This window comes from Ylistrum balloti, unplaced genomic scaffold (assembly GCF_031769215.1).
Source record: "Ylistrum balloti isolate Yb309-2 unplaced genomic scaffold, AGI_CSIRO_Ybal_v1 Utg370834, whole genome shotgun sequence".
Classification (NCBI taxonomy): Eukaryota; Metazoa; Mollusca; class Bivalvia; order Pectinida; family Pectinidae; genus Ylistrum; species Ylistrum balloti.
In genome coordinates, this window is record NW_026782481.1 from 145,885 (window position 1) to 170,538 (window position 24,654).

General features: G+C 35.2%; 1 protein-coding gene across 1 annotated transcript; it reads right to left on the minus strand.

The window, feature by feature from the left end:
- Positions 1-1,294: 1,294 nt before the first annotated feature.
- Positions 1,295-9,849, minus strand: LOC132558871 (uncharacterized). Its single transcript, XM_060223489.1, has 3 exons — positions 9,817-9,849; positions 5,965-7,174; positions 1,295-4,463 (listed from the first exon to the last, which is right to left on the minus strand). The coding sequence occupies exons 1-3, from the start codon at positions 9,847-9,849 to the stop codon at positions 3,610-3,612; spliced, it is 2,097 nt and encodes a 698-aa protein (XP_060079472.1). The 3' UTR covers positions 1,295-3,609.
- Positions 9,850-24,654: the final 14,805 nt, after the last annotated feature.

Here is a 24,654-nt window from a genome sequence, read left to right on the forward strand (position 1 = left end):
CACATTTGGAAATTAAAACCATTAAATTATCAGATACAATTAACACTTATATTGCCTGCAATCGTTTCTAACACTCTGACGGTGCCTACAGTTTCCTTCGCTACTTCCATTCTGTTGTTTGTGATATCTAGAAATGTATCAAATTTACCAGACCTGGGTGCTCAAAAAACAACAAGGACAAGAAACTACCTACATGTCAACACAATCATAATTCAAACTCAAATTCTATAAAACTAGGGCAAAATATGATTTACACGGAGACTCCTAAAACTTACAAAGAAAAGCAAGTAAGCACCTATTTGGATTGGGCAAGGTTTACATGGTGTCATCGATGAAGTAGAAGACGTTTACTATTACGGAGCACATTGTGTTATCTTCATTGTACCATGCAAAGTTAACACCTATCTCAACAAACCTACAGCTGTAAAACCTCAGTTGCTGAAAGTTTACCAGTGACTAGATGAAATCTTAACAATGAAAACTGGCAACAACAAAAAAGCCTCATCTCATGTTAACCGATTGTATGAAACAGGCTGATTGAAATATTTTAATGTCATTTTTACTTCGGACACCAGTTTTCTGAGAAGATAAAGTTTGTACGTTCTAAACCATTTGAATAATTTCGAATATGCACATGCACGTGATTCTCATTTTACATTATGTAACTATAGGGCAAACGTACTCGGTACGTAATTAGTTTGGTGCGTTTTTGGCCATGGAAGGTTTCTATAAAATTTCGTTTAAATCACTTCAGGTGTTTTCCAGAAGTCGAAAATGTTTAAAGTTCACAACGAACGACGCCAGACAAAAGGGGATCGCAATAGGTCACCCTGCGATTTTTTGATGACAGAGATTAATGTGGAGTTATAGGACATTTTTATGATCTTCATCTTGATCTTGCTGGAAATAGTAATATCCATTTGCGACAGAATGATTTATACAAAATCATGTGAAATGTGTTATGCTTGCCATCAGGAAATGTTCTTGTGCAATATCAAGGAATTCGATTTCGATGCTGGTTATACCTAAAACGTTTCATTATTGTTTACCTAACTCCCCTTTGGGAACGTTACATTAATTATTGGAATGGACCAAGTGTTAAACATCAATTATTGTATACCAATCAGAAGACGCCTATATCCGTGATGTATTCGCAATTTATATATTAGATAACATCCCTTCGTATAGGGATTTGTTGAACGTGTGTTTGCAGCTGTATGATATAAAATATTTTCTTAATATTGCTACGAAGCATATTAACCACTAAATATATATATTACAACTACTTGTCCCCAAGTAATATTGCAGAAATTTATTAAAAACATTTACACAATAAAACATTGTTATATATCCTCATGACAAATGATCAAACAAGCACCAAACAAAACAAAATGCATTCCAGTGACGTTATTACACAATCTAATGCAATTTGACAAATACAAACATTGATTCATGTTTACATATAGGTATATTTAATATGTCAATTTTAACAGTTAAAAGATACATGTATAAAGTTAGAACTGCGTCATCGTTAACCCATGTGTTATGTGTGAGGTACATAGGGAACTTAAAGTTGATTCTGCAACGACTCAGGAGCAGACAACTCCGACGATCTGTAACAAATAATATAAAACGGACTTAACTACACATTCAAGCTAACCCTACTTTCTTAACTTTCACACACAAAGGGAAATAACTCTCACAGCACTAATAAAATAATTATTTATCAATCGTATACTATTACGATTTACAAATGAGACGTTTACATTTATTATTATAACTTTTATATCGATACTATTTATATCGATCAAATAAATATATATAGTAACAATGCAAAGATGCTTTTATCTTTACAAGTTATATTTAGTTAAAAGTTACAATATAATCATACATATGCAGAAATACAGATATACATATATACCTGAATGATGGCTCAAAGCCCATGTCCCAAAACTGACCATGGAGCTACAACAAATCCACTAGAGGTCTAGTTCAATATATATATCAATATATGTTCAGGCTTCTTGAACACGTCCTGTCTGGTCAAAGGAACGCCTCAGTCTGACAAGACAAAAGCCTAAACAAAGAAATATCCCGCCAAATCGCCCAATAAAAACAACCAATGAAACAACAGGAACTATATGACATAACACCACAAAGACTGACCACTTGGACATTACAATAACTGGTACAATACAGACGAAACGAAATGGCACTAAATACAGATACATAACTATATGATACACACGATACTGTGTTACGTACGCGACAATACAATACTCTGGATGATTGGAGAATAATATTAAAATAATGCCAAAAATACAATAATACATATTTAATGAAACAACTTAAAAATACACGAAATAATGTCCCTGCTACATACGTTTGTTTAATAACATAAAGAAAGTCTTCATTGAAGTATTTTTCAATACATTAATATTGAATGATGGGTATTGAATATATTTAATAAAACAATTCTGCCAGTTTTTGATTGGGAACAGGAGTTGTCGCTCTTTCAATTACGAGTAATCATTTCATTTCAATTTCATCTTAACTGAATAAGTATACAACAAATATTATAAACAGAACGTTACTGGGTATAAAGCTTTTAAAGCTTGGTCTGATAGATGTGTTATCTCTTCACGCTCGCGTCTGCGAACGTGCCAAAAGCTGAGAGTACAAATTTTAAAACTGTTAAATAACGAATAAAGTTACAATTTTCAGAATGCTTCTGAAATGGTCAATTCATCTACGAAAGTGAATATATTTTACGTGTATGTCTTCTAAAGAACCTTGTATAGGTATCTCTGGGCATAAAAGGCACACAACATGTACAATCAGTCATCATTGTGCATCGAGAGCGCAACGCGACACATCTGTATACAATTACATGCATATAATTTTATGTATAAATTATCGATTTCATCAATTTTCATTTTAAAATTAAACAGAAAAATGAAGTAATAATCATCAAAGGATACACTTATAGAAAAATACACGGTTAAACAATTGACCAATAAAAAAGCATTACCATTTACATCTTACGTTTATTTATCCGCCCATGAAAAATCGCCCATTACCAATTAATGTAAATTAACCTTGCCGTCACTTTGCACTTGTTTTACTTGTAAATCACCTAAGTTATCAGGGTTTAGCATATGTACCATTTCAAACCCTTGCTATGCTTCCAAATGTATCTATCTTGTGTAAGAACGTAGAAAGATTATTCATTTATATGATTCATTCGAGTGTTTTCCGTTTTATTTATGCCTTTTCTATTTTGTTCGGAAAGATACGAGTATTACAGGGAGTCGTGAGATAAAAACCACCTTTACATTATGTAATCGAATCGAGGTAAGTGTATTTCTCTTTTCTTACTGTCGATTAGGGTTACCTGGCTTAGGTGCAGGTTTGTAACACTTCGAACAGACAAGACGGATGGGTGTTAATCGGTTTGATAGATTGGGCACCTTTTATATTCAGAGATACCCAACTTGTTTCCAAGCAACGCAGACACTACAATGTTTGCACTTCCTTAGATACGATTATTAAATGTAGTGTTCATTATCTATCTGAAACCCAAATTTGACAGCTTTATGATTTGCACTTTCATTTTTTACTGAACGCCTCTAAGTGTTTTTCCGCTGCATTACCACTAGGCTTAATATTTATGGATTCATGGAAACATTGTTGTGCCTCCGGAACTGACTGAACAAGCATCAAGCAATATCCGAGCCAATTGTAATACATATGCACACTTTCATGGTCACGTGACTCAGTCACCAACTGGCGCAATGTTTCGATTAGTTGGTTTACCTCCTCACCTAACCTATGTTTACATATTATGAGTAGCAAGTAGCAGTATAAGCGAAAATTACTAGTAACATGACCGTCGTTAACAGCCAGTTCGTACTGAATGACCTCTGGAACTATGACTTCTTCATCACTTGTAATAGTATACGGGAGCGCCATAAATCTTGCCACTTTCTCTGCACGTGATAATCCCTTGTCACAAGCTGATTGTTCGTAGGCCTGGTCAATCCTCTGGTTTTCTATCCATCCTGATAGCTTACATCTTCTTTCAAGATCAATCACATGATCCGCTCGAGCATCTGTAACAAGATCATTGATGATCTTAACAGCATCTTTTACTTTGCCTACATGCAAATACAAAGTAGCTGTTTTGAGCTTGGCAGAGGACATGTCCGCATGAAGACCCTCCTTCAGCATGTCCTCAACCCTGGTAATGTCTGCGGGCCGCTTGCCTACGACATTTGGTATGTTTCTACACATGTGACAAGCCATCAGTAGAGACCAGTAACCCTTCAACACCGTCTTGATGTTGTCGTCCAAAAGCGGGCTCGATCGCTCCTCCAGGTTCCTAATTATAGTTTCGAACACCTCCAGATTGAATGGCATAGACGTCTTGACAGCATACTGGAAAAGTCGCCGTATTTCAAAACCTGAAATAATATTTCATTGTTAGTGAATACAAATGAAAGAAACGTATAAAGAACCAAATAAGAATGAAAACAAGTTACTGGACAACAACATTTGCTTCAAAGAGAACTCTGGTGAACGCCACATTCGGCTGGTGTTTAAATGTGTTAAACTAAGTCTATGTTCTCAAAATATAAGTTGACTGAAATATCCCTTACTAATTTCCGGGAATATGATAAAGTGACTATAAATAACAAACAAACACTTTATCTGAAGTAATGTGAAATCTGGAATGCTCACACGAAATAAGCAGGTGTCCAGAGTAACATCGGAAATATAAAGATCTTTTTTTGTAAATAAGAGTCGAAAATTTTAGATTTTGGAAAAGCTTTTACAAGGGTAAATTTTATATTTCTGACCAACCGTTTCATAAGGAGCAGAAAACAAAATAAAGTCTCGCCTCTAGCAAAAATCAACTGAATGGTTTTTGATGTGCAGCTTAGAAAAGGGCGAAAAGAGGTCAATTTGTATTTCAGAATAGCTGAGAATTATGAAATGTATTGAATCATGGAGATAATGCACCTCCCCATCTAGATTTCCACTTTTCTTTCGATCATTTTGGATTTATTGCAGTCGCTTCCTAAGCTTCAAAATTAAGGCATTACTGATGAGTCCAAGATGGACAAAACAGCTGTTTGATAAATTCCAATTCATTATTTGGCTCTGCTGTATCTGTCTAACTCCTGATTTGTATTTTAAGGTGTTATTCACTGTTAGCAGGTGGAAGACAGTGCTGGTAAAGTTTTAGTCCCCGAGGTTTGCCGTAGCCTGCATGCCACGTTTTAATTCATACACATATAACTTGACGTTGTTCCAAAATTATATGATATATGAAAGTAATGACATTCAATGAATTAAGGGGCTAGTGCACATCCCCATCTAGATTTTCACTTTTCTTTCGATCACTTAAAGATTTTCCTCGGTTCCCTCCTTATCATCAAAATTTAGGCCCTTAGCATCATTGACGAATCCTAGAAAGGCTATACAGCTGTACGCTGCATTAATTCCGTATTTGGCTCTACCGTATCTAGCTCTAAATTTGTATTTAAGGGTGCTATCGACTTGCGTGTCGTTTGTACGGTCTTCGAGATAGATGGTATAAAATGCTGGTGAACTTAGGACTAGCTGTAACCTGCATGCCACGTTTTAATTCATTCAGATGGTGGCACGGTTCAGAAAATACACATGTACTTGACATTGTTCTAACATCATATATCAAAATTGTGAAATTTACTCTTGGCTCTACTGTATCTAAGTCTAAAATTTGTATTTAAAGGTGCTATATACTTGTGTATCTTTGCTACTATTTTCCATGGTAAATTTATTTTCTAAGTTGTAGACCGGAAGAACAAAGCCCAAGCTGGATTTCCGCATACAGATTTTGTGGATAATACTCATCCGACAGGAGCATTTCTCAAACGGTTCGATGTGACAAGTTATTGCCAGATGTCCGTGATTACTTACAAGTGTGGAAAACTTCTTGAAAAAAGGCAAAATCTAATCTTCGCTCTTCTTCAAGATCTTTAACGCACATTTCGGCAAAAGATTGTTGAAGGTTGTGAAACTGCTCAGCTCGCTGACAGAATGGCTCCAGTTCTAAGAAGTAGTCCTGTCCTGCTTCTTGTATAGTATGGAGAAAGTTGAGAAGATTAACCTGAAGATTCGGTGTCATCGTCATAAACATATCGTAGCGCTTAACGAAAAAATTTGGACAAGAACGATTCCTTGTAACGTCAAAAAACTTTTTTAAAACCAAATCCATACATCTGGCGACGTTCACCTCGACCCATAAGTCGGGTGGGTAATCCTGTATAACCCAGAAGAGACAGTGCTTTACAACCGTCTCATTGAAGACTGCTTTAAGTGAATCAGGCATCTTTTGTTCCAATATGGTCAACCAATATCCGTATACGTTTATCTGTGTTTGGTTAAGCGATCTGATGAGCTCTCTCTCAGGGACTGCAAATGACAGCATGAACACTGCCTCGCCGTCTTGGTCATCATCTGATGGTACGACGAAACATCCCTTCCTCACCATTTTGTCTTTTACTTCCTTGTTAGGCCAGTCGCTCCTGCTTAGTCTCTGAACCATGCTAAAGGAGGCTGGTGGCCATGTCGAGCATTGAATACAAAGCACCAACTGACCATCACCAGCTCCAGTGATAGGATCAGCTACATTGCCCTTAGCAGATAGTCCTAGTTCTTCAGAGCTGGTCGTCCGGAGAAGTTGGTGGGAAAGGTACCACTTTCGATCATCTTCCTGTATGCATACATTATAAATAGGATGGCGACGGGACAGTCCATGAGTTATCAGCTTCAGCTTATAATGCGTTGGTTTCCCGGGAACTTCTGAGAGTGAAAATGAGTTGGGACGTTGAGAATCATACATAGTGCACAAAACCACTAACTTGTCACACGTTTTAAAGTAAGACGTTTTGGCGGAAGAAGTTCTGAAACCTTCCCCTCGTGGTCCGCACTCGTGTATTTCATCTCCTGTCACCATCTTCCGTTGACTTTCCCTTGCTTCCCTAAACTTGTATCTCAAATCGAATTCTCGTCTGGAGCCGTAATGTTTGCCTAGATTGAGGGAGGTGGCAAGTGATTTCAGAATGTCTGAGCCATCAGTTGCATCACGTCCTATATCTTCGTCAACCATTGTAGTTTCATGGTAACCCTGTAACAGTAAGGAAGATATTAAAACTTTTGATTTCTTGTATGTAGCTGATCGTTAGGTAGCAGTACACAGTTTCTTGGTTTGACCATGGGTGATATTTTTGTTCATTAGATTATCCTATCATAAAGGTTTTAATTGAAATTTAAAAAAACCAAATCTTTGCTAAAATTGGTCTTGTCATGTTGAAGTGGACAGTATGGGGTTTCGTTTTTTTTTCAGAGTAATATTTCAACTACATTGTTATCTTGATCTTTATTGAGGAAACCATAATGAAACATTACACTGAATGGAATATATATTGTAGTACTTCATATTAATTTTGTTCAGATACACCTTACTGTCCTGTTGTAATATTAGAAATATTCTCAATCTATATTCTAGGAAAATTACATCTTGTTTTGTTTTACGTGCCAAAGACAGTGTCATAACTTTACTGGCAGCCACTGATATTCATTCCCTGATCTGTAGAGCACAGACGCTCATAGTTTTCGTTTAGGTAATGAGTTTATATGCTTATTGCAAATTCCACCTGGCATTTGTTATTTCGAAAAAAAAAGATAACATTCAATAGTCACTCTGAGGATATAAATTACCTGTAAGTCTGGCACCAAACACATACACAAACACACACACCGTCACACACACACACACACACACACACACGCACACGCACACGCACTCGCACTCGCACACGCACACACAGAGACAAACATACACACACACACACACTCACACACACACAAACACCCTCACACACACACCCACCCACACACACACACACACACACACACACACACACACAAACACACACACACACACACACACACAAACATACACACACACACACAAATGTCGGCAATAAATATTGAATATACACTGTTGTTTGTATCAGATATTACGAACATTCCAGTAAGGTCTCTTTTACATGGAAGTTATCTTGTAACAGCTGGTTTTAGTCTTTGGCACAAGATCATTGTTATCAGCTGAAGCCAAACAAACATGAACATGTAATCCAAACAGCAAAATCAAACCAGGTAAGGTTATCTAACTACAGTACAGAGATGAAGAGATTAATTTCATTTTTACCAAATAATTACTCGATTGGAGAATTGAAATTATGTACGTGTTGATATGTGGAATAACCTGAATGAATTTGTCGTGCCAAATGGCCTGTCTATTTATCTTCATACCCGGAAAACATAATGGTAGTAACATAAAGGCATAACATTATGTTAAGGATGAAGTAGATAAGATTTTATTTAATCCTAATTCCTTGTTCGAGATTTTTTAACATATTCAATGTTTACGGGCCCTGTGTATAACGTCACATATCACTTTCTACATCAATGTTTACGGGCCCTGTGTATAACGTCACATATCTCTTTCTACATCAATGTTTACGGGCCCTGTGTATAACGTCACATATCACTTTCTACATCAATGTTATGGACCCTGTATATAACGTCACACATCTCTTTCTACATCAATGTTACGTGCCCTGTTTATAACGTCACATATCACTTTCTACATCAATGTTATGGACCCTGTATATAACGTCACACATCTCTTTCTACATCAATGTTACGTGCCCTGTGTATAACGTCACACATCTATTTCTACATCAATGTTATGGACCCTGTATATAACGTCACACATCTCTTTCTACATCAATGTTACGTGCCCTGTATATAACATCACATATCATTTTCTACATCAATGTTAAGGACCTTGTCTTTTTTCAAGTCTTTCTTCAAATTACAAGATCTATTTGTCTACAGAAAATGTAATTGATTGAAAGATTTCCAATTTAACCATATATGGAACAGGAACGCAGGAACGAATAGCTAATTTCATGATACGTCATTATCTCTGCTTCTGAGTACTGTTTACGATCTCAGAGCCAATGCTGACTATACATCTAGACATCTATATTATCTTATCGATTTTCATTTGTACAAACCGCCAACAATTTTATCAGTGAGATTTATAAAATCATGCATGGAAGAGGAGTGCCAAGGCATATAACTGAAATATTTAAAAACGTGCTTTTCCTTCACAACTTTCCCTTTCATTTACGTGTCAGCTTGATTACATCACGGCTATAAATAGCACGGACACGTCCACCTTTCTTGACACTGATTCTTCATTGCACTTGTACTACAATGATAAGCTAGAACAAAACTGTCGCTAAAGTGCTATTTTGAAATCGGACGTAGAAAAAAAATCCTTCATCAACAACTCATGAATGTGTCAAATACAAATACAAACCAGTAGCATGTCTGAGAGGTGGTAGATCCGATTGATCCGACCGCCGTGTTAAACAGGCACGTTTATAACCATGATTCCGGAAAAGCTAGAGTGTGTTCGTCTATTCTCGGAAAAGGCCCGGATGGCTGTGTATATGTGTTTTTATGTTATTCTTCTGCCATCTGTCTATCTTCGAAGTTGGTATTACATTTAGTGAGCTATTTAAAAAATTTTACATATTTGTTTTTTATTTCAATGAGACAAAAAACAAAAACAAAAAAAACGACAAATATTTTTTTTCATTCATATGTGTTTATCATCTATATTAATGAGAGTTAAATCAATTCAAACTTGACATAATTTTACTCCATAGGAATCGCGCATAGCCAACCAACTGAATTCAGCATACTGTCGATGTGGGCATTCATCTTTAATTATCTGTCCCTTGCGTAAAATAAATATGTTATGTTTTTGGGAGAAGGCCAGTAAGTTGAATATACACAATATGGACGTTGCATCATGAAAACAATCAATCAAATAAAAAGAAAGAATTACAATTTTTAAAGGAACTACTTTTTTCAGTCTCTACAGCGGAAAAATATAGTCTGGCGTTTTATTTTATCATTTTTGAATACTGAGATCACACCTATCCACCTAACCCTCCCCTTCCCCCTCCCTCTCCCTCTCCCTCTCCCCCTACTCCAATCCTAAAGTATTTATGTAATGAACCATTTTGTTTCATCTTTGGCCAAGGAAGAATTCTAAAAAAAATGTTTGACTTCAGTCCGATGGGTTGGAGAAATAAAAAAGGCGATCATATTAGGTCACCATGAGACTTACAAATCTACAAGGGTGTTTTAGAAGTAGCGTTATAAAGGAAAAAATCTATTTATGAGCCGCACCCCTTCCGTAGCCTTTTCGCTGTTCGATTACGGCGTCATGTATACACAAAATGTTATCGCTATCCTTCAGATCAATTTTGGTCTTGAATGTCAACGAACATGGTGTATTTATCTGACATTTATACAAAGTTTACTCAAACATTTCAGACTCGATTCCAGCGGGAGAAATACATGTATGTTTACACACGAAGTAGCGCTGTAGTTAAATGTTTAAAAAGTTAGCAGGTCAACAATGGACGATGAACTTTGAACGTCATACCATGCCATGTGTTCACTGGACCAATTTCACTAGTCCTTTGGACGTTTTCAGTGTCGTTAGGTTTGGTGAGAGTTAGCTCCCATTACTTGTGACTTGGAATGTCTGGACATCTTAAAGTACGGATACACATAACTGCCTACGGTGGCTGATTTCGGCTGGTTCCGTTTTGTTGCCCCGGCAGAACGGTAATCTTTATCTTATCGCCCTTACTAATTTTTTTTTTTTTTTTTGCTGCGAATCATCGTTAACTCGCCCACTGATTGTTGTCTTTCCACTGCGGCGTAACGATAATCAACGTTATGTCGAGGCGAAAAGACGATAATACCTGGACGAAGAGGCGATAATCAACGCGGCGACATAACGATTATGTCGTGGCGAAGAAATGAAAAATACGGCGTCTTTTCGTTTAGCTGTTGTGAAAATACAATAATCAGAGTGGGCGAAAAGACGAAGATTATCATTCATCCTGGGCGACAAAACGAAACAACGTAATGCCAGAAATCAGTCACCTTAGCCATACAGATTATTTCGAGATTTTGATCAATATTACCACATGGTTATTTTGTTAAAATACGCTTTGAAAATTTGAAAAAAAAGAAAGAAAAAAATTTAAACCGCGATTCCGCATGCATTATGGTAACCTGTCTGGTTTAATTTTCAAGGATTTGGAACAAAGCCATATTGATCGTGATAAATTGGTTTAACCGTTCGAAATAATATTCCTGGAATTCTCTACAACAAGTATTCATTTTTTTATGATAGGCTACAGGTAATTCTTCATATATTTATCACGTGGGGGCCACTTTACACAAAGGATAATGAATTAATTAAATCTTTGTCCAAAAAAACAAGGCTTGAAACATTACCACGTTCTTTGATATCGGGTAGTTAGTTATCACGTTTCCATTATCAACAAGACGACGCCATTTTGAAATTGCCATTATACACAATATCCTATGTTTTTCTTATTCACTGCTCGGAATCGCTGCCAAACTAACAAGATATGAATTCAAAGAAACCCCACAGTATACACAAAGATTTGTTGAAAAATTACTTATTCAACAATCACCTGGTCTGTCAATAGAAAATCGCCGTTTTAATCGGTGAATAGAAAGCGTCTCTTTGATTGGTCAAAAATCAGAAAAGTTATATCCTTACTGAAAAATCCAATCATCACTAGTAATGATATAGGATTTATGATATCTACACTGCATTGATGTAATAAGTTTTTATCGTATTGATATTTTCTAACAATTCACGAGGAAACAATTAATTAATGAACCATTAATAGGAACTGGGGGAAATGGAGGCTTTTACTAATTCCCTCACACACTGTGCATTCTCCTATCACTTTATGCATGACCATTATACTGTATCATAAACAGTTTATCTGATCGTGTCAACACAGCTCTCACAGCAACATATGACGAATGCCTATCTACTACCTTAAAAAGAAAACAATAATGTCTGTTTACAAACAGGTTAATGGTTTGATATCATGTCTTACTCTAGATGACAAATACTGCTCTACCGAGCGACAACGCCATAAGTTATAACATTCATTTCTAAAAGTCAATGTTATTTAACATTTCATTAATAATACCATGAACATGCTAATTAATTAAGATCACTTTACAACCCTACAGAATTTCTCGCATATAACTTAATTTTATGATTTTAGAGTGAAGATCTTGATATTTAAGTTATAGATACACAGGTAACCTCTATTTAGTAAGGAAATTCATGAAAACACATACGATCTCCTTGATCCGTGGACATCACCTTACACTCTAGCAAGTACTTAAGAAACATATCATGGCCAAAATTTCAGCCAAAGAATCGCGATCGATCAGCTACCTTCGCAGGAATTTGCAGGCATGCTCACAAGAGGTCAAGGACAGATATTTCAGAACATTTTCTTCAGGTTGGTAATGTCAATGGAACAGAAGTTCTTATAACACAACAAGAAGAAAGTCACCTTCATCAAACAAACGACCAGTGTGAAGTGTACTAACACTGACGTAGTGTACGAGATGGTAAGGAATTTTATCACATAACCGACCCGTTTTCCAATGTCATACGCCCATGTCATAATAATGGTAATACACATGTGTAATAAATGTTTAGGGTCTGCTGATTGGTCAAAACCGTGGGACCGTATTCATACGCCCGCGCGCGTACTACTTTTATTTACTACAACAAACTGTAGTAAAATATGGCTGACCAGATCAACATTGGCGACACAGTTTTGATTGATAAGAAGGGGACTGTTGTGGTGAATGAGATAATCCCACGGGGGTTTGCTGTATTTTATAATGTTGAATTGCTGTAATTTATAATGTTGAACTCGTTTAATAAATTCCATAATACATTGACACTCATGCAAGATCCTCTATTTATCGACTGTGCTATAATGATATGTATATCAAGGAAGAAGAAAAAAGTGTGCCGAGATGACAAAAAGATTAATGAGAAAAATACCCGATATCGGAACAATGTACTGCAGTCGATTCGGCTGCGCTTTGTTTAACACTTGGTCATAGATTTGCAAGAATATATGGACCATACTCGTCCGTGTTTAGTACTAACCCTCTGAGGCGTATCCAGATGACTTCATATAAAAAGGTTGTTCCCTGTCGACTATTTTGTAATTTTCCCAGTTAATGATATGATTTTGCAGCATGGAATAATCTGTATATTCAGATTTATCGATTTTGGATTGAAAATCATTTTTTTGCCCTTCCCGGATTCCATGTCTTTCCGATGCGTTCCATTTTGCATCCGATTTGTAAACGTAATCTGTGGTGTTCTCTTGGGGGTTTTTGTCCTTAGGATGAATTGGGATATTTCGGCGTGTCTTGTGAGGTTCCATAGCCATTACAATACTTTGATCACAGTAAAACCTCTGATAATCTCTGACAGGCCTTTGATACAGGGGATGACTACTCGTTCTGTCATTTTTCTTTTCCTTGGTGTTTCGTATCTTGGTCTTTCCTTTGATTTCTCTTAATTCGTTGTTAACTGTCTGTTCACACCACGCCCAACTTCTGGTTGTTGATCGGAAGTTGAAGTATTGCTCCATGTGCGTCTTTTTCTACAGACCAATACTTTGACAGTATCGCCATCTTCCTTTATTAGAAGGGTGTCAAGGAATGACAAAGAGCCATCGGTTTCTTCCTCATAGACGAATTCGATACTGTTGGTGATATCTGCGGTTTAAATGTGCGCAGTAAAATCCTTCTGAGACCCATTCTTAACTATTTCCAATATTTCATTAACACATCGTTTCCACAGACAAGGCTTGAATTCAATGGGAACCGTTGCCAGAATTTTTACCATTTTCTTGAGACATATTCTGATTATTCTCATGCATGTACGACGTCATCATCTGACCAAAACTGGGTACCGGAAATGGCATTTTTCAATTTCGAAATAGCTGAAAAGTCTAATGGAGCAAGATCAGGCGAATACGGCGGATGCTCAACCAATTCTAAGCCAAAGTCGTTAATTACAGCAATGACAGACTAGTAAACAAAGACATTGTCCCGATGGAACAACACACTTTTTGCATATAATCTACCATCAAAATACCATCAGCATCCCAGAAAACCGAGGTCATAAGCTTTCCAGCTGATGAGAGTTTTTGTCTTCTTTGGCGGGGTGAACCACAGTGCTTCCATTGTTTAGACTGTTGTTTGGCCTCTGGAGGAAACGATGGGCCCACGATTCATCCATAGTAACGAACCTGTGCAGTTAGCAAGATCAGATTAGCACGCAATAGAGTCCGCCTGGTGTGCTTCTGGTTAACTGTCAGAAGTCTTGGTACTCAACTGGCCGAGAGCTTTCTCATTGCAAGATTTTTGGTAAGAATTGAATGTACTCTTTCCTATGAAATCCCAACTGTGCTGTTTACATATCTCTCTCTGTGATTCACCTGTCAGTAATAAAAATAAGATGACTTTATTGACCATTTCCAGGGTTCCAACAGTTACAGGCCTTCCAGGATGGGTGTCATCTCCAAGGCTCTGTTTTCCATGCTAAAATTCCGCCACCCAAATTTTGACAGTAGCATATGAAGGATCATCATTCCCTAATCTTGCTACCAAGTCAGTATGGATATCCTGAGGTGTTTGACCTTTCTTATGCAAATATCGAATCACTGCTTTATCAGCGATTTTGTCTATTTTGCAAAAGTTACATTTGTTTTTTACTTTAGAGTGCTTCCTCTTCGACATAAACTGACCAATTAAAACCAAACTTCGGGAACTCACCCTAAAAAAGGTCAGTGAAGCACAGAGTTGAAAAAGGATATCCCTGCTTAACTTCTTCAATAAAAGCCTCACAACTTATCAATCAGCACTTGTATGATCTCTACATCCAGTCCTAAGACGTTCTACCAGAACAATCTGAAGGAAATTTGCAATATCTATACCTCAACGCCTGGGATAGGACCGTCTAGAACTACGAACAGCAAGGACAATGATACTCCATAAAATCCTTATCTAAGAGAGACCTCCAACTCCAAAACCAAAACATCTGGTTTCAGTTTCCAACATGTTCAAGCTTGGCTAGATATTCTACTATACAGCTTCAATCCCAGAACCATCAACACAAGTAAAAGACTTTATAGCTGCATCAAGGGAATAGGGAAGGGTCGAGAGTTTAGGTTGTCCATGGACCTCTTTACCACTAGCAATCCTTTAGCGACGACTGTTTTTATCATATCGTGTAAACGCAAAACAAAAATCGGTTGATCTTGTTAACCTGTGAATTCAGCTAGCCAAGAACTATCTCCTGGAAGAAGAAGAAGAAGAAGAAGAAGAAGAAGAAGAAGAAGAAGAAGAAGAAGAAGAAGAAGAAGATAAATAACATTTTATGTATTTTGCTTAATACAATCTACAAGTTTATATTCATGTGATCAAACGTGAACCCAAGTCTTCTGTTTAAGGTCGAGTACAAGTGACTCCCTGGAGAGTCTGAACAACAATTGGAAAAGCCGCTCTAGATACGGCTGATAACGAAAATAGACTATTATTTATACATGCTTTGGTCAGAAGGTGAAAAGACTTAAATGTTTCCTGAGCAAAACATCATTGACAGCATCATTGAGAAGTGTGTTTGTGAAGAATAGAAAGATGAGAAATTCACATCTACACAAAGACATAAACAACACCCCAGAGTTTCTCAAAAGGCCAAGAGGGAAAACAACGGGATCAACAATATACATAACAAACACAAACTAGACTTGGAACCCGAATTGTGAAGTTGAAACTAAATGGCTTTGTATTCACTACAACATGCCCTCGGAAAAAAGTATGCAAGGACTCCTGATTTACATGGCAAACAGTTGTTCTACAGTTACAATGTCAGGAATTGAAACTACTCTTTTGGAAATCTTTTTGCCAATGAATCATTGCATTGCAATAACTCGGTCTCAGATGAGAACGAAGGGTGCATGAACCAGCAAAAAAGCCACAGAAAGAATTTCAGCTGGCAAAGGACAATACTACGAAAATCAAGAAGGAGCGGAAAGCATTTGCAGAAGACGTTGATGGCATATTGGCGACAACTAAAGTTCGATGCAAGTACAGCATATCATAGAAAAGTCTTCCTCAATGAAAAAACATATGATTTATGTACATGTTATATTGTTGAATTATTAGAGATATGCACGAGCTTAATTAGCTGTATATACATATTTATCGATTAATAAAGAAAATGAGTCTGATATGTTTTCATCTCAGCGAGCTTCTCGTCTCATTATATCACCTTTGAAATCTTCTCGGCTCAATATTTTGGTCCAGTCCTGTGACCATTTGTCAGATGTCTCTAAATCACTATTCACATATCTTTTGATATAAACGTACATTTTGTAGTAAACATATGGAGACATGTTAAACATGAATGAAGCATTAAACAAGAAGAATACATGAAACAACTAAACATCAAAAAACAAAAAACAATCAACAATATCCATTATGTGTATTAAAAGCAACAGTGGTCCAACACAGGTCCCAGAGGAACATTTGTGTTAGCGGAATGAGAATTTCAAACCAATAATTGTTACTGTCCTTATATGTATTGTCTATCCAATTTGAAAGACCACATCAAAATATAAAGGCTTGTGATTTTTGTTTTGTTTTCGTTCTGTTTTTTGGTATTTTTAGAGAACGGCATAAATCATTTACGGTGTTTTTTCTGTTATATATTGATTTTTAGTTTGTGACAACTTATGGATTTGTGCTGAAATTCTTTTATTGATTGGAGAACGTTTAGAGACATCGTCAAATCTAACAAAAGAATTGTTCCAGAATTGGAAGTTAGTAACGGAATGCCTTTACCGTCTGTAGCCGAAATGGAACAATAGTAAATTATTCAATAAATCAGACTTTTCGGCCCCATCAACTTTAATATTTCCATTAAAAGGATTTACTAGTGGTCGAATAACGTCCTATGTCTCAGACTGTCTGAACAAATTCCAAACCTGTCTCCAACACGATATACGGTTACTTTTATCAAGATTGTATGTAACGATATAATTCTCTCGCATATTTGGTGCTTGTCGTTAACAACGTACAATGAGAAGATTTGCTATTACATCGTTCTTTCGATGAATCGCGAATGAATTATATTTATGCTCTGTTTAGATGTGATATACATTAATCAACTTGTACATTTCCAATTTCATTTTCAAAATATTACTAGAATTAATTTTCTTTGAATCGAGTACGATTACTTTCGTCAAAATTAAACCTCAACAAGACTTTTTCATGTTGTATTTTTCAATGTCTTTGAACTATCGAACTGTTAAATTTACATCCTTAAACGAGGATAACCGTATCCGTTTTTCACGGTTTCTCGAACCTTTTACATCATTCGACATGATAAAAATGACTAGTAGAAGCACTAACACAGGAAGAAGGGTCTTTAAGGTACAAGAGACCATATCTGCACTATGTTAATGAAAAACTAATCTTCATCACACGCATTTACATGTCCCGGTTGATTTGATATTCGATGGTGGGTTTTTTCAAGTATACATCATGCTTCCTGTTACAAAATGTTGATAGCTAATGGTTAAGATTTTACAAAGTATTGATATTTCAGTGCGAGTTCATAGCCTCCATAATCACTTCGTTTTTATCCATTTCCTTCCGCATTACGCGAAAAGTCGCGTTCGTTGTCTGTAAGTAGGTCTTTTTGCTTCGTTTTATATGGACTCTCATTTTCTGAACGTTGATTGGTTATGCTTAAGTTTTACATTGCGAGGAGAGATATCCGCCATGTATATTAAAACCGTAGTCGGTAGAATGGATTGGACTTTCTTGTTATCTTAATTATAACCATAGTCATGGAGGTTGGCTCTAGTGTTTTTCACTCAAATAACTTTGACATTTATATATAACAACAGGTGTTAACCTTGTTACATGATAAGTTTTATCCTCTCAGACTATAAGCGTACGCAGTTGCCAATCTGTTACAGACATAAAATCTATTATTGATCATATGTAAACTTATTGAAAAACAATTCAACGTACATGTAGTAGAATTGTCCCATCGCAAGGAATGTGTATGAATATTTGAGCATGCCCAGATTATCAATCAACATGGAGGTACCATATGCTTAAAAAGGCTGTTTATAAATCTAACTTGTAAATACATTACAATGAATCGCGAATGAATTAAGTGTATGCTCTGTTTAGATGTGATATACATGAAACAACTTGTACCATTCAAAATATTTCTTGTGATGTGATTGCTCATGAAGCAATTCTCCTTTATTGACGATTAAGATCTGTGAGTGAGGAAAGTTGTTAACACGTGTTCCCGTGAAGTTCTTAATAAGATACTGTAAAGTCGTAAATTATTCCTTTTCCTTTAGTTCGTGGAACTCGAATTGATATATCCATGAATGAATATTTGTTTGAAGTGGATATCATAAATACATCATTACATATATATACGTTTAGTGCCCGCGTTACAAAACTGGGTTTTTTAAAACAATATTTCATACAACAGATGAAATTTCTGCGGCTATTTCACTTAACTGATGAAAATAAATGAATGTATTGACGAGTTCCGATGAAGATTTCTGGATAGAAAATATTAGTGCTCAGAAAGGTTAACGCTACCACGGACTTATATACACATAAGTGTCTACCACGGACTTATATACACATAAGTGTATATAAGTCCGTGACGCTACAAATCATGCATATTATTAAGACTATCGCTTATTTTCTTTTTCAAAGGATTTCTTTTCAGTAGAAAGTCAATGTCTGGTTGAATATGCTAATCCATTTAGCAAAGTTTATTTGTGCTTTGCCTCCATATCTATCAAGAAATTTATTATGAATTTCTAGTGACGTTATAACACCAAACACGAATTTGTTAGGATTTATAAGCTAAATGTTTTCAGTGTTCTGTTTCGAGACGACCCCTTCCATAATCACACCCGGTGATGACCTCCATTTAGTTACCAGCTCTATTATATCAGCGTGTTTTATTACGCTGCAGCAACATACGGATTACTTTGTTCGCAGGTATAACAACAACATATATTAACTTTCGATAGAAAGTAATTATTCTCAATGATATCCTCTTCACTTTCAGTCGTTGAAAAATAATTGTTTCTTGCTTACGTAGATGGTGACAGTGGCATACATTCGTTTCTCTCTAATGCATTATGGGTAATGGTAGGTCTGTACAGACCGGTCAACTAATGGAAAGAGAGCACGTCAATTCTATATTAGATCAAGGGTATTTCCATGATACTATTTATAAATGTTACTATTAATAAAACGATGCAATAACAAGATTTTATTTATAGCCGTACGGGAAAACATACCCTATAAATAACACACATTTTTTAACGGTTAGTTTTCCGATCATATGTAGGTAATGATTGTGGCAGCGTATTTGTAATAGACACATCAAATAATAGTACGATTTGTAGAGACAAAATTACATGCAAAACAGACCAAATTATTCCATCATATACAGATACGAAAAGGTGATTTGAAACAAATAAGATGATATTGCTCAATTCATATATTTTCACTAAGCTTTCTTTATCATTATTATATTCCTTGCCAGAGTTTGACGAATCCTTCTTAACTATAGGAAATCTTATATACCATGGAAAAGCACCGAGTTAAGGGGAAAACTTAATTTTAAGAAATTTACTAAACTTATGTAATGTTTTTTTATGAGCAACTTTATATTAAGGAAAACTTCCTTAAGTTAAGGATGATTCATGAAACTGGCGCATGTTTCACACAAGAATAATAAAAGAAGTTATTGTCTACAGAATAATTATGATTCAGACAGGAAATTTTGCTAACAAATAATAAATCCTGGAAGCTAATGTCGATACTGGAATAATGACGTGATTGTAAAATGATTAGTCACGTGTGAAATCTGTCATGAGTGACTTGTGGTATAAATAGTTTCGTCACATGTCACGTGTTTGCATGTGAGTCATTATAAAAACATTGTTTGAATTATGCTTTGAATTGCTCTTTTTTGTCTTAAATTACTTTTTGTTGATATATATTATTGTTATTTTGTAAGTGTGGCAACGACTAAGCCATAAGAGAGTTCGCAATCCACTAATAAAAAAAGTGAGACTAATTTTAATAGATATGTCACGTGATAAAATTACTGACAAATATCTATCAACGATAACATTCCAATCGCATTTTTTTTTTCAATTATGGCTATTTGGTAAACTACTAATGAAGAATAAATTCTGTCTTATTTGATAGGACACTATGACGTTCAAAAGAATGCATCAATTAAGTCAGCGATATTAACGAAGAAAGATAAAACTGCAACATCACACAAGGAAACATTCGAGACAACAACTCCGGGGCACAGCAACAGCTATGTTTACGTGACCCAGGGAAACATAATGAAAAACGTCCTTTTAAATCCAAGCACAACAAACCCAAAAGGTGGCAAATATTCTTGGATATTCGAGACTTTCTCAAGTTCAGAAAAAAATGTTTGTATTCTACGACTGAGTACAACCTATGGGAAACAGCAAGATTTTGAAATTAAACGAATCTTAATGATGCAAGCGCACTTTTTCGTAAAACTCAAAAAACATCTCACAAAATGGAAACCTAAGTCGTCATCTTCTTTCGTATCAAAGATGAAGTAGGTTAAAAGGTCATATTTAGTTTAATGTCATAAGTTGAAAACTTGACAGCCATTTAATCGAGGATAGAAACTAGTTTCTCAAGTTGAAACAAGTCATTCAGAAATTGTTTGAAGTTTTCATTACATTAACCACGGACTTTGTGTATATAAGTCCGTGCATTAACTAGTGGAAGCCTTATTTCCCATGTGTCTATTATAGCAGTTCATCAATATTAAACCTCGTGGTCTCTACAAAACATACTGTTAAAAGTAAAATGGGAAAACAAATAATTCCAGGAAGCTTGATATAATTACCGTCACTTGGGTTTTTTTTCTTGAATCCTTCACCGTCCTATTCCATGCAACATCCTATTTTAAGAATGGGGTATTTAAATCATGGCTATGATGTCATTTACATAAGTTCAGATGCCGCATGCACTCTGGGAGTTGCATTTTTCTTGATTCACCAAAATCTTGATTTTTAGAAAATAAAATGTAAGCAAGACCCAAAAATTAAAAAGTGCTAATGATACAGTGGTTAAGACTTCAAATGTGCTACAAATGCTGATTAAACAGTTCTCGTTTGTGCGCGAAGTCACACGAGATTTCAAGAAAAGAGGTGATGTCGAAAGTTTTTTAACTAAAATATTTCACGATACAAACAAAAATATGTTTTGAAATCAACTGCTGTTATCCACTTGTCGTTAATTACACAAAAAAATAAATGGTAAACAAAATGGAAGAAGAATGGAAACAAGCATATCATAGCAAAGTTAACTTTCGCTTTCCGAAAAACCAATCTTTAAAAAAATAAATAACGAAAAATACACGTTTGCGTATATGATAGCATCATTCAAAACTCAGCTTATAAAATAATGTACACACGGAACAATGACAATTAACACTTAACTTCATTCCTCTTTCCGGCATCGAAACAAAGGAGGTAAATGAGAAGTAAAACTATAATTTATAGTAGAATGCCTAGGAAAATAACATGTTGGGTTCTTAACGTATCATACCTTTACGAATTGTGTTTATATAATTATAGTCTATGAAACTTACTGTTGTTATAGTGTTCCTCGGTTCTAAACATTCAGAATTCATGCTGCCGATCTTCACCCACGTGGTTTACATACCGGATAACAAGTTCCGCGGTTAGATTTTTTTTTTTTTCAATTTCTTAAATTTCAAGGGACTAATTTTAATTTATGACATAAATTACAATGTTTAATTAGAATTAACATGGTGCGGAATCCTTTTTAGGTATTTTTTTTTTTTTGAAAGTCTAGCCATATTATATAACACGTATTTGGAAATTCCAAAAAAAACTACTAACAAGTTTTAAGTGTAGTGTCTTTATTCGTGTCGTGGTTGGTTTTTCAGATAGTCGGTGAGTATTCTTCAATGTCCATTGGCAATTAGCCATTATAACATGTTCAGACCTGTTCCGCAGAAAGTTTGAATTAATTTTCACATTGTATTTAACAAAGTTGATATAACGGTGCAAATCTATCTGAACCTGGTATGTTCACGGAAGTAGGTCATCGGTGTACACTATAAATAGAAACATGTCGCCAAATTTTGAATTGAATTTAAAATCATTTTGTTGTAAGTGTATCAATTGCAAACAGTAAATTCTACATTACCAACCACACCTCGATAGTCTTAATCTGTAACTTAAAGAGAAAAGTATAGAAATAACGTATATAAACATATATTTTCGTTATTCAGTAATCACAACAATGATAACACACGTACATGAAATTTCCACAGCATCATGTAATCACGATAAAGGCGTTTTTCTTTAAGATTACACTCATCCCTAAACCAAAACGCAATGGATTAACATATCAACTTAAACGTAAACTTTTTAAAAATAAGAATATGAACATCGAAGAAAATAAAAACAACTTAAACAGCTATTTTATATGGATCATACAACATTGATAAAAAATACATTATACAAGAATGAATAAAATTAATTCATACCTCAATTTATACGTCTACAAAGTAATCAATGTATAGAGTCGCACATTAAAAAAATATCTCATCATTGTTGATGTGAAAATCTGAAGAAACATTTCATTTTGTAATTATCTGATACATCAATATCACGTACACCCATAGTTATAACAAACGGATACCTCAATACTGAACCATGATTTTGTCAAATATACGTACAATATCAATATAAGAATATCACACGTCAACCAAAATACCAATAAATTGACCACGGTATATATATAACAAATTGCGTTGTTAACAATAAGTTCGTTAGATACTCTCAGTCAGTTTACAATGTACCTTATATTTGTACAAAAAATGATATATATAGCCGTTTATTTTAAGTAAATACTTCAATATCAAGTACTAGCATTAATTAAAAATTGAAGTTGGTAAGGAGATCTGAATAAACCTTCCTTTTACATTTGATATGCTCCAGTATACCAACTCAGTCCGTACATATGATTCTGCATCCATCATCCAAAACGACAACATCATGCCCACGTCTCGGCTATCTCTTTGGGCTACCTATAGAAGAAACAAAACGTTAAAGATAATTTGTTGCATTCAGAAATTATATATTTATATAAGTACTTCCAGCGTAAAATGTGAATTCTCTATTACAAGGTTATCAGAAAGGAAGATAATTTGTTGTATTCGAAAATTATACATTTATATAAGTACTTCCAGATTAAAATGTGAATTCTCTTTTTATAAGGTTATCAGGAAGGAGGCAGAGACTGCAGCTCAGGAGCATGGCATCCATCCATACAGGTTGAAATAATTCAGTAATCTAAATAGGCACATCTTCCGATTTTAATAGAAAGAAATTTTCTTTAAATATTCATAGCTTATTCAATCTAATGGGCCTTTCTCAGTACTCATGACTGCTGCCTTCAAGAGAATTTATAAGAGGTACGCAAAATCTTGATCTTTTCATGTTTGTATTGACATGTTTTCAATGTTTGCGTTAACAGCAATCCAAACCGTTATCAAACAGGTTACGAATCAAGAAAGTAATGGACCATTGACATCAGAATCCAGAAACACGATGAGCTATCGACAGTTTCCAACTGGACCGGTAACATTAGGAACGAAAATTTGAAGAATCGGTAATACATGCCTGAGAACCAGTCACTAAATACAAATACAATACCGATGCTAGATTTACACCATCGTTGTCGCAATTCCATCCGTGACCATCTGTGATCCTTGATTAAGACTGCAATGAAAACACTACAATCTTAGGTACGAGTGAAACAGTCTTTTTTCATACATGTTGATCTACTTAAATCTTATTAAGTTAACATGACAATTATACGGTATCAAGTTTCTGTAATGGCTAAGGTAGGGAAAGAGTTTGTCACATCACTATAAATTGAAATTTGATAAATTTAGCTAAACCAAGATTGTAAGTTAGTAGACCGACAATAATCATATCAAGTACAGTTTTCTCATTGATACCAGTTCGAGTTAGAACAGCAGTTCGATAAAATGTATTTACTATTAATATGAAATTAAATGCACTGACAAAATCAATTGTGTAAACATGTACAGGATAGTTTTACTTACCTGATTTACGAACATGTCCGACAACAGATATGTACAAAGCTACGTAATGTCTCAAAATATCTGAAACTGAAATTCTCCAAACTGTTTGTGTGAATGTTTAGATTTCATTGGTCGATAGAAATAGCCACAACACATTGGATACAGGAAATTACACAGCTACCAAATATAAATGAGGATAATTTTGTAAAAATCATTTATTGTTATTTTCATATATGTATATGAATAGTTTAGAGTAAACATGTTTTTATAAGAACGCCACACGTTTTAGGGGCAGAAAAATGTATAAAAATAATCATAAATCAAAAATGTCATATCTACGATATGATTTTAAAAATATTTTCCCCTGCGAAAAT

Excerpts from the sequence above, each read along its gene's own strand:
- LOC132558871 (XM_060223489.1), bottom strand. The coding sequence starts at position 9,849 with ATGAATGCCCACATCGACAGTATGCTGAATTCA. Across the intron at positions 7,175-9,816 it reads TCGACAGTATGCTGAATTCA|GGTTACCATGAAACTACAAT; the intron begins GTTGGTTGGCTA and ends TTACTGTTACAG. Across the intron at positions 4,464-5,964 it reads TCAAGAAGTTTTCCACACTT|GTTTTGAAATACGGCGACTT; the intron begins GTAAGTAATCAC and ends ATATTATTTCAG.